At 36.1% G+C, this 12,218-nt stretch overlaps 1 protein-coding gene across 1 annotated transcript in view; it reads right to left on the reverse strand.

Annotated features, from left to right (window-relative positions):
- The window catches only part of tgfbi (transforming growth factor, beta-induced), an 83,113-nt gene that overhangs the window by 42,531 nt on the left and 28,364 nt on the right, over positions 1 to 12,218 (reverse strand). Inside the window, exons 3-4 of the mRNA XM_030145996.1 lie at positions 4,142 to 4,206; positions 1,617 to 1,774 (exon numbers count right to left, since the gene is read on the reverse strand). Of these exons, the coding sequence (XP_030001856.1) occupies positions 1,617 to 1,774; positions 4,142 to 4,206 (223 nt within the window). The remainder of the gene's footprint in view (positions 1 to 1,616; positions 1,775 to 4,141; positions 4,207 to 12,218) is intronic.

The raw sequence follows: 12,218 nt of genomic DNA on the forward strand, positions 1-12,218 counted from the left end.
AAGGAAAATTATGTCCAGCGCAGTGGTTTGGAACAAAACATGTAAAATGGCAAGTTATGACAATGAGATACGCTTTCTTATGTAATGTTTTTATGGAGATGTAGTGGTTTCAAAACTACAGTTCACCTCAGATTCCACCCAGACAATGAGCCTGTTTACATGAACATAAAAATCTGATAACTGGGAGTAATCAGATAATTGTATAAATCAGATCTGACATGTTTAAATGCACTTAAGAAATGCTCCAGTCCATTATTGGATTTCTTTCGGAGGACGTACATACATAGTGACGGTCGACTCAAACTTTCTGCTACTGTCTTCTGCTCATGTTTGACTACGTAACTTCCATTTTCTTTTATTTAAATTGTGTTTACACATGCACAGAAATAAAAGAATGAAACAAATCAGATTAATCTGTATACATGCACAAAGACATTGGAGTATTGGTAGAAATCCAGGTGTGTTAATCTGATTCTCATAATCAGATTACTGCTGTTACCTGGTAAAACATACTGGATTATCCTGTTTACATGATCCCTTGAATAATCTGATAACTCCACAAATCAGATAAAGATCGGAGTTTTAGCATTCATGTAAATGCGCTCAATTTCAGCCCTGACAGTATGTTGGAAAGACATTTTCTTCTGTCCTGGCCTTAAAGGTAGGGTAGGAGATCCTGGAAATACGGTTCGAGCAAGGTACATTTTGAAAATACACAATTCAAAAGTCTTAACCCCTTGCTTCAGACTTCCCCCGAAACCACGCCTCCAGAGTACTGGGACGTGCGACGCTTGTTCCCAAGGGTTCACTAGCGCTGCACAGCAACAATTCGCCCAGTGATGATTTTTTTGTATGAAATGTATGGTGTGGTGGTGCTGCGCCACGGCAAAACCTCACCAGCGGAACTGCTGATTTCACGATTATGTTTGTCAGCAGAACAGCCCCACTTCATACCTGGCTGGTTAATGTTACATTCCCTAGTGATAAACAGTTTTCCGGTGAACTTTACATCCTAATATAGCTGACATAGCCAAGCTCTGGCTCTGTTTCCTGTACAAGTGCTCCAAGCCTCTGAGAATGTGCAATTTGTGCACGAAGAGGGGGGAGGGACAAAGGGCAGTAGAGGTTGACAGACATATCACCATTCAATCATTTCGATGGGTCGGTTAAAATGATTGGATGGTGTTTTTTCAGTCCTGTCTGTTCCACAGGTGACTAAAACATTTTTTTTTGTGTTAGAGCATTTAATTAATTGTTTGTAATCGGTGTATGAAGGGGAGTTTAAGCAATATTGTAAAAAATGCTCCAGGAAAACGTCTCCTACCCCACCTTTAATGTTGCCCAGAACAAATGTGATTTATTTTAAGAAAAAACAACTATGATTCACTTTATTCACATGTAAAATTATTGGGATTAACTTGTCTTTTGCCTTTGATGGGGAACGGCTTTGGACTTCAGCTCTCTCTTGGAAGGGAACACAATGACTTTATGCTTTAACGTTACTGGAATGCAGAGGGTTTTGTACCAACAGCTGATGTCACAGAGTCTAAAACAGCACTGAGACGTCCTGACGCTGTGGTAGCATGTGGATAGAAGATCATGTGTGGTGCACTGACTGTGGGCAGGGCGGCCCAGGCCTCGTTACTCGGGGCGAAGAAGGTGAAGCTGCCGGGTCCTTCGATCTCCTCCTTCAGGTTGGCCCGTTCGGAGTACATCTGTGTGGTGATGGCTCCGACCACGCCCAGGGTGTTGAAGATGTTCACCAGAGGCAGCGCTGGAACACACACACACACACTTACTGATCTGAGGTCGTTGTCATTTTTCAGCCCTGTTGTACATCATATGTCATTAGAACACACAGACTCAGTTTGGCATCAGCGTGTCTGAAATGACCAAACAAACTGGTGCACAGATGGGGAACAAAGCAAACCAATAACAATAACCAATCATGGTCATCACTCACTTATCCTCAACTGCATCCATGTGTCTCCCCCTACTTCCCCCCTTCTCCCCCTCTCCCCCAGTCTCTATCTCTATCACTCTCTCTTGTTCTCTTCCTTTACCCTCTCTCTTTAACCCCAACTGGTCAAGGCAGACGTCCATCCTCCAGGAGTCTGGGTCTGCTCCAGGTTTCTGCTGTTAAAGGGAAGTTTTTCCTTCCACTGTCACCAGTCACAAGTGTTTGCTCCTGGAGGATTCTGTTGGGTTTCTGTAAATTGGCTTAGAGTCTGGTTTTGACCAACTCTATATGTAAAGTGCTCAAATAATGTACAAAGCTAAAAATGATCATTTATCAACAAATATACAGAAATTATTCAGTATTCATGAGGGGGGGTTATGATGTAAGGGGGAAAATTAACTTTGAAATTCCCTTAATACGCATGACTAGGAAGGGTTTTTGTGTTTCTGTCAGCGGGGTGAGACTGTGGAACAGATTTAATATAGAGTTAAAGCAATGTCCAAACATGAAAGAATTTAAAAAGAGGTACAAAGACACAATTTTTCAGAGGTACAGGGATGAGGGAGGGCTTGGGGATCACTGGGTGTTCTAAAGATGTACAAGTATGTGGTAAGTGTGTGTAAATGTATGTGTAGGTGTGTACATGTGTGTGTATATATGTAGGTGTATATGTGTGTATAGATCTGTGTATGAATATGTATATACATATATGTGTTATTGTATTATGTGTTTATGTAAATAATAATATATTTGTTCATAATAATATAAGCCAGAAACCTAATTATTTACTAGTAAGTATCAGTCAAATTACGGCATAGTGTACAGATATGATTAGACGAGGAAGGTTATTATTGTTATTAATTATATAAGGAGAAGGGGTGGGAGTTTATAAGTTGTACTTCTTCTCACTCCTTTTCGAATATGTATTATATGTCTTATGTTTAAGTGTTTTGTTTATTTATTTTCTTCTGTTTGACATTCATGTTAGAAATAAATACATCAGTCAATCAATCAAAAGTGTCATGAGATAACTTCTGTTGTGATCTGGCGCTATATAAATAAAATTTGATTGATTGATTTGATTGGTTTTCCCCTGTAAGTCGCTTTGGAAAAAAGTGTCTGCCAAATGCATAAATGTAAATAACTGTTGAATACAGTCACATAAATCAGTGATCTGATGTTCATCTGTGATTACTAACAATGCACCTTTGTCTTGTGTTCTATCTGCACTCTTCTCTTTTACTTTATTTTAACTGATTATTATTTATGTTTTATTGAGTTTGTTTTAACCCATAGAGACCCAAACAGCTGCTGGAGACACAAACCATCTACTGATCTAAACTGTTTAATACCCATTGATCCACTAATCCTGTCAATACATGTGAATAATTGGTGTAAAATACAGTTTATCATCTTTTCATGGTCATCAGATATGACCCATTTGGATGTTCAGAGGCTCCATAGTCACCATGGAAACACCACCATCATCTTCTACAACATTGATTCACCAGTAAAACCCATGGAGTTGGATCGATGACAGTGGATGGAGACGCTTGTTTTTACATTCAGTTAGCAATATCTTTGCTGAAAAAGTTACTTTTTCTTTGTTTTGATATAATTGAATTTGTATTTACTCTGAGTTTTCATGAACATCTACATGATCTGTGACTCAAATATAAGAAAATACATGATTTACACACACAAAAAAAAAAATCCAAAATGCAGAGAGTAATGTTAGAATAAATGGATATAAATCACTTGGTTAAATGTAGAGAAAAATTAATTTGGAAGTCGCCATAACCAAAAAAAAAAAGTACAAACTAATGAACAAATTGAACAAAAATATCAAGAAAATGAACCAAATAATGAAGAAAATGAAAAATAAAACCAATGAAATTATTAAAATTAGTAATAAAACTGATAAAATAATCAAATGAAAATGGTAAAAAAAAAAAAAAAAAGGCACAAAAATAACGAACAAATTGCAAACAAATAAATGAAATAAACAAAATGAATGGTATTTACCCACTTGTGGGTAAAAACTGTATACTGATCAGTTAAAATGCTTTCATTTAACTAAAAAACAGCAGCTCGGACGTCCTTTCACCGCTGTTTCTAGTAAGTATGATGCTCATTGATACAGAGTTGCTGAGGTCAGGGGTCAGAGGTCAGAGGTCATACCTGCAGGACAGCCCTTCTCTCCAGGAATCTTCTCATATCCCGGACAGCACTCGTAGGAGATGACCCTGCAGAAGGACACAAAACTCATCAGGTCAGTTCATGTTCTTCTGTCCTCTCATGTGTCCTTCAGAGCCTACACTTCCTGTCCTCCTTCCTCTGCGGTGTCTCGTCTTCCTGTTGGCACCCGACGGCTTTCACCTCGCAGACACATGTTCTGCTGATTCCAGCACTTCTACATTCCTCCATAAAAACTCCACCTCAGAGCCTCGTAAGGCTGCTTCAACAGACACATAAAACCTGCTGTCTGAACAAAATGAGGCCAAAGAAGAAGATAATGAACTGCAGTGATGAACACACCTGTACGCCGAGTGTTTCAGATTCACTTTTTCTGCTTTAGCTCTTTAATATTTTAACTTTTTTTGTGCCTTTTCAGTGCAGTGACACTGCTGCTGCTGCTCGGGCCGTGAGAAACTCCACACTGTAAACTCATCATAATCCAGTTTACACGACAGGAAATGATATTTGGTTCTGAGTTTTGTGGAGTCATAGTTTCAAGGCAACAGAAATACAACACAGACCAGCTGGAATTCTGACTGAGGCTCAAAATAGGGCTGAGTGACACAAATAAACGGTTAAATCTCAAACTCTTTCTGTGTGGATTTTTCCTTTTCTGTCACACTGGAACAATCTAACGGGCAGCAAATGACTTTTTTTTTGCTGTTAAACATGCTTCACAGAGCCGTGCAGGGCATATCGAATAGGAGTACTTCAGATTCAGATTCAGAAAACTCTATTTAACCCATACAGGCAATTCATCTACAGCTTACCACAGACATCAGCCCACATCCAAAGTGCAATGTGACAAACACAAATAAATCAGTGCACAAATATAAGATCATTGAAAGCAACTACGAATAATGCATTTAAAGGTGCTGGAGACTTTCATGACCAATTTTTCATTAAATCTGTAAAACCTCATGTAACAGGGTCAAGTATTTAGCAGCAATGTGGGTGTGTGTATTGTATTGTGTATTGTTATAATTACACAAAATCTGTTCATTTTATTTTCATTTCTTTTGGTTGGTACCTGACATTGTGGGCCTCCGGGTCAGTGTGTGGAACTGTTGGTTTTGGTCTGTTCCCTAGCGAGCAATTTACAGTGTGACACTGCATGTATAACCTGAGTTTTCGCGCCTTTGCCTCTTCCCTTTTGTTCCGGATTTCTGTGGGAGAGGTAAGCAGCCGTACACTTCGTGAAAATTTTTGTTTAGTCTCTGTTAATTTACATTTTTTTTACATGAACCGGCTAGTTTAGGCTGTATCAGGCGCTTATAATGCACTTAAACACATTTCTTTATCATTTGGTTTGTGCAGGAGTGTGTTTTACGGGGGTCGCTGACCAGAGGTCTTTATGTTTTATCATTTTTGTCAGAACAATAAACGGAGACTGCCTCCAAGGACACACATGCGGGTCTCGTCATTAAAAAAAAAAAAAAAAAAACACAATGCAGAGTCCGACACCACCGGTTACACTCAGTCATATCCTCAGTATCATGAATCTGTAAGTCTTTCTGTTATTACTCACCTGAATCTCTTGCATTAGGGTGAACAATTTCGAAGTGCCATCCATTATAAACAAACTGTGTGTTTACAAACCGACCCGGGACGTCATTCGGGCATCTTCGGAATTTTGTCGCGATGTGCATTGTGGGAAATGGAGGTTCGCGCAGCCACCCGACAGCGGCAGCAAGACCATATGGTATACACGCAGAAATGTGGAAACGGCTGGAGGAATATGCATAGAAGGAAGGGAGTTCCTGCCGTTTCCCATCGTGTCTGTTCCAGCTGCCACTGTGAGGTGGCTGCGCGAGCCTTCACTTCCCACAATGCAAGTCAACAACAAAATTCTGAAGATGCCCGAGTTCCCTCCTCGCTCGTTTGTAAACACATGGACTGTTTATGGTAGATGGCACTTCGAAATTGTTCACCGTAATGCAAGAGATTCAGGTGAGTAATCACAGACAGACTTACAGATTCATGAACCTGAGGATATGACTGAGGTTTGACAGATCTGATGAAAAATTGGTCACAAAAGTCTCCAGCACCTTTAAATAATCAACAATAAGTAATCAATAAATACCAATGCAGACTAAAAGACCCCATTGGTTCTACTAACAAAAAAATTAAAAAAGAAAAAAATAATAAAAATCTCATATAAAATGACTAAAATGGCTGCTGTCAGAGTTTAAAAGTGTGATAGCTGAAGGAATAAAACATTCTGAATTTCTGTTAGTTCTCCTCTGAGGTGCCCAGTAACACCGGCCTGAAGGCATTAAAACAAACTTACACAACACATGGTGAGGGTCCCTTATGACTTTCATTATTAATGAAATTTTACTTTCAGTACTTTTTACTTTTAGAACTTTCATTATTAATAATTATAACTTGATATATAAGAACATAACTTAGGTTTTGAAAAGGAAGCATGGGTTCAGCTGTTTGGAAATCTTTCTTTCAATTTCTACATTTCAGACAGGGCAATAAAAATTGTTGTCCTTTAACTGTTTCATGCAAATGGACACCTTCATATTTAACACCAATTTGTACAGTTGTGCAAACAGTACAGTTACCAAATGGTACACGATGGAATTAAAATGTTTTTATTTTCTTTGTAATGCTGAGAATACATTAAGTCACAAAGTTACATAAAGGCCTGGCCATGCAATGAAAAAAGGCGGTAACATATTGTCAAGATTATTTATTATTATTATTATTATTATTATTATTATTATTATTATTATTATTATTATTATTAGTGCTTCTTTATATATAATATTTTAAAATACTTTTTACATTTCTTAGTATGAAATATAAAAACTATAAAGGTAAGAAATAAGTTAGAGGTGAGAAAGAAATTTTTCCTTTAATCCTTACCTTTAATATTACTATCCCTATGCTGCTGTAATGCTGCAAATTTCCACATCATGGGACTAATAAAGGATTAACTTTCCTCATCTCATTTTAAGATTTCTGAAAAATGGTGTTCAGTGTTTGTTTTGTGAGCTCTGGCCTTTTTAGTTCAGGGGAAATCAACTCTGGACCCATTGTCATCTTATTCTAAAATAGAAGGGATGTTACCTTAAATGCAATTAAAAACAGAACACAATGATCAGTGAATATTTGTCCATCTTCACTCTGACTGTTACTGACCTGTTACCAGTTAACATAACTAGTTTCAAAATTTTCTCCAAATTTCTCTATTTTCCAGAGTTTTGCATCACTTACTTATCGAGCCTTCTACACAAGTTACTGCCACTAAATTCAATGATATATTTGATATGTTTTCTATGTTCTACTGTGAATAAAATATGAGTTTATGAAATGTACAAATTAATGCATTCTGTGTCAATGTCCCAACTTTTTGGAACTGGGGTTGCAATTCATTTCTGCAGTCAGAACCTAAATCCTACTCACTGGACCTTTGAAAGAGTGTCAGTGTGTCACAAATCTGTGAAAAATAAAGAGTTAAAATGGGTTTTGTTCAGGTTTTGGACCAGTCTTCTCGTTCTAACTCATCTGTTCCACGTCGGACCTCCTAGAACCAAACCGTTTCCATATCACTGAAGTCACATGACTGCGTTTCTCTGGTGTTATTTTGTTTTCTTCATCTGGTTCCGTTACTCATTTTTGTTGCTGATGGTCAGGGCGTCTCCAGAGAAACATTACTGTCATAAATACAGAAAACTGCTGCCGCTGCTGTTTGAGCAACAGGACAGGAAGTCTAGACCAGGCTCAGTTTTGTGAAGCTGGCATTCGTCATATCATGTAAGAACAAAAAACCGAAATAACATCTAATTCTGAACATAAACTGCTCACATTTATCAGAATAAACACTCAGATGCATTTCAGTATTTTTACTTACCACTTCCTACTTTTATTTCTCCCCTCAAAATTAGCTTTGTGAGTTTTTTTTTTAATATTTATTTTACATTATTGCACATTTTCCCAACATTTAAGACTACTGTCAATCTAAATGCATGGATCAATAACATATGGACAACATGAATCAATTGGTGGATGTCACACACTACAAACTTATGTAAATGTAAAATAAACACCAAAAATGACAGAAAAGCCAAAGCTGGGGGACAGCAGATGTTGAAGAAAAAGCATCATTATGTTTCAGCTTTTATGACTGAAACTGAAAACTGATTCCCACATTTCACTGAATTTAATGCTCATTATTTTCCGTCTGTTTTATCTGGTTTAATGATCCTTACATTTACAGATGAATTACTGCAAAACTCTTGACTGATTCCAAAATTTTAATGACATTTCATTAATATTGATGTTACTTGCTATTTCTTTATTTTGTTTTTGCAATTATTTATCCCCATCTAAAAAAGAAATGCCATCATAAATAAATAAATAAATAAATAAATATATATATATATATATATATATATATATATATATATATATATAGTCAGTATTTTAACATCTTTCAGCCTTTTATTAGATTATCTTATAAATTTATGAAAAACTTTAACACTTAAAGACCTACAGCTATTTTTGAGTCAACTTCCAAATTAATTCATGATTTATTATAATACTATCTTCTAAATTTTGCAATTTTCAGTGGAAATCAAGTATTTTCCAATATTTAATCCACTGATCATGTAGATCACAGGTGTCAAACATGTGGCCCAGGGGCCAAATCTGGCCTGGCAAAGGTTCCATTCCGGCCCGCAGGATGAAAGTGCAAAAATTAACCTGAAAAGTCCAGGTTGTCCAAATCATTTTGGTTCAGGTTCCACATACAGACCAATGTGATCTTAAGTAAAAATAACAACACAATAACCCATAAACAATGACAACTACAAATTTTCTTTGTGCAAAATTATGTGGAAAAAAATTTACATTTACATTTACAAAACTATTCTTTCACAATAAAATGCAAATAAATACATAAATAAAAACAAAGATGAACAACCCGAAACGTGCAATTTTAACAATATTCTGCCTGTTAATAAATTATTGTGCATTTATGAATCCACTGTGATCTGTAGTTGTGTTAATAATAAGAGATGTAATATTGTAGAAATTGTTCAAATTTTAGTTCCAAACTCCAAAATTGTAACAATATTCTGCCTGTTACCAAATGTTTATGTAACATTGTGTGTAATGTACATGTATAAATAATAAGTCGAGACATAATATTGTCAAAATTGCACTAATTTTTCAAATGAAATTTCTGTTTTTTCAGGTTATTCACATCTTTTTTGTAAAATGTAAATATTTTCATCATTTAATTGGGTTTTTTTTGTACTAAAACAAAAAGAAAAACTTGGATTTGTCATTATTTATAGGTCATTAAGTCATTATTTTACTGGTCTGGCCTGTTTGAGATCAAATTGGGCTAAAGATGGCCCCTGAACTAAAATGAGTTTGACACCCCTGATGTAGATGTTCATCAAACCTAAGAGTAATTCAAAGGTTATTATATCAAAGCAAAGAAACCTGACAAAAAAGCAACTTTTTCAGCAAAATCTATCATTAACTAAACATAAAAACAAGCATCTCCATCCACTGTCATTGATCCAACTCCATCTGTTTTACTGGTGAATCAATGTTGTAGAAGATGACGGTGTTTCCATGGTAACCACAGGGCCTCTGAACGTCCACTGGGTCTTTATGGGTTAAATACATTCAGTTCTTCATGTAGTTTATCATAAAATCTCACCACTGAGGACCTGTAACTTCCACCTTTCTCCTAAGAAATAACTACAATGATTAATCTGTTACGAGATTATTTTAGTTAATAAAAAAATCAACGTATTGCCTCAGCTGTGTCGGTAGAGATGTTCTTCATTCCAGCTTTTTACACATGTGTGCTGTAATGAAGCGTGCCGGCCGAGCAGAGCGGCTCAGGACTTCCTATAGAGATTTCCATAATAAATGTGGCCGGGCCGTCTGGGCTCATAAAGCTCATTTCCTCAGAGAGAAGAGGAATCTGCAGCCGACCAGACGGCTGACGGGGGGAGCGACTCCCACCGCTTGGAAAAACACCACCAGGCCCCACACTTCCTGCCCCCTACAAAATAAAACCTACTGTACTTGAAGGCCACAGACAGGTTCATTAGTTCACCAATGAGATTTCCACACAATTGTCTGGGTTTTGTATTCAGCAACTTTGTTATGAGCTGTAGAAGAAGTGAAAGGCAGCTGCTAGGTACACACTTTGATCACTCCATTACAAGTACAAATACTGGAGTAAAACACACAGTCGAACATTTTATTGGATTATCTTAACTCGCAAAGATCCGATGCTACTTTTGTGGCAGTTCCCAAATTAATTTTTCTGATATTTAACCTTTCTTAACTGATTTATCACCAATTTTTAAAATAATATTATCCTCTGTGTTTTGCATTTCTGGGCATAAATCATGTATTTTCCTATATTTAATTTGCAGATGATGTACATGTTCATGAAAACTTAGAGTAAATTCAAAGTTAATCACATCAAAACAGAAAAAAAAATATTGGTTTAAGTTTAGTTAATGAGAAATTTGATGCAAAACTCACTTTTTCTTCATTTTTTTCCTACTTTTATATAATAACCTTTGAATTTACTTTGAATTTTCATGACTATCTACATCAAATATAGGAAATTACATACTGGAAAATACATGACTTCCAGTGAAAAATGCAAAATATAGAGGATAACATTATAATAAATGGCGATTGATCACTTAAGAAAGGTTAAATAAAAAGAAATATTTATCTGGGAAAGACCACAAAAGTAGCACTGGGTCTTTACGGGTTAACTTGCTAACATTTCATAAACTAAAGAACTAGTCAACTGGTGGAAAAAATAATCAACAGTCTGAAAAACCCTTTACTTGCTGCCTTCAAGTTAATGTAACATTCTTCATTAGTGTTGATATATTTGTACAGGTTTTGCTGTAAAATTTATAGTTATTATATTATGAGCTCTTTAGCATCCACCTCTTTAGCGTTTTAATTTCCCAGTCGACTCAGGGTCACCACAAACTGACTGCACTTTATGTATTCATCATATTTTAACCCTTTCATGCATAGTGGTCACTACAGTGGACAGCTATTCTACAGCTGTTCTTTTATATATTCATGGATTTTGTTGTTTTCACACATATCTTTATTAAAGTTTCGAGACACTACATATCTTTTCTGACATGAATTGGTAACATTATGTAGATCTCTCCTGAGCATAAACCCCCAGAATCACAAGCCCTCCCCATAGTTTTCACACAATTTATCAGTAAATACATGTTATTGTGTGTCAAAAATTAAACGTGTGGTGTCCAGCTGAGTGGACATTTTTGCAACTTCATGAAAAATAGGTTCATAAGAATTTTTTTTCATTATTATTTTTTTTAATGTATTTTTTATTTTTATTTTTTTTTAATTATTTTTATTTATTTACTTTTTTTTAAATTTATTTTTTCAGAAGAAAATTTTCAATCGCATTGTTTTTCTCATGCCTAAAGAGGAATAAAAACACTCAGGAAAAAAAAAAAAAAGATTAAGGTTCTCATAATTCGTGCATGAAAGGGTTAAACTGTTTTTAATGGTATTTTTTTGTGTTCTATGGGTATTCTAATTGTATTTTATTTGTACTGTTTTGTTTTTCGCAATATAAAGTTGCTACTTTACAGTGTTACATGTACTCCATGTGTCTCCCCCTACCTCCCCCCTCTACCCCAGTCTCTCTCTATCTCTGTCTCTCTCTCTTTTCTCCTCCTTTACTCTCGCTCTTTAACCCCACCTGGTCAAGGCAGGCGTCCATCCTCCAGGAGTCTGGGTCTGCTCCAGGTTTCTGCTGTTAAAGGGAAGTTTTTCCATCCACTGTCACCAGTCACAAGTGTTTGCTCCTGGAGGATTCTGTTGGGTTTCTGTAAATTTGATTTGATTTGATAAAGCACTTTGTGACTCTGTCTGTGAAAAGTGCTCTATAAATAAAATTTACTTACTTACTTAGTTACACCTCCTAATGTCACAGTGTAAGACCGCATAAGTTGAGTTTACTTAAAAAATT

Source organism: Sphaeramia orbicularis, chromosome 10 (genome assembly GCF_902148855.1).
Source record: "Sphaeramia orbicularis chromosome 10, fSphaOr1.1, whole genome shotgun sequence".
Taxonomy (NCBI): Eukaryota; Metazoa; Chordata; class Actinopteri; order Kurtiformes; family Apogonidae; genus Sphaeramia; species Sphaeramia orbicularis.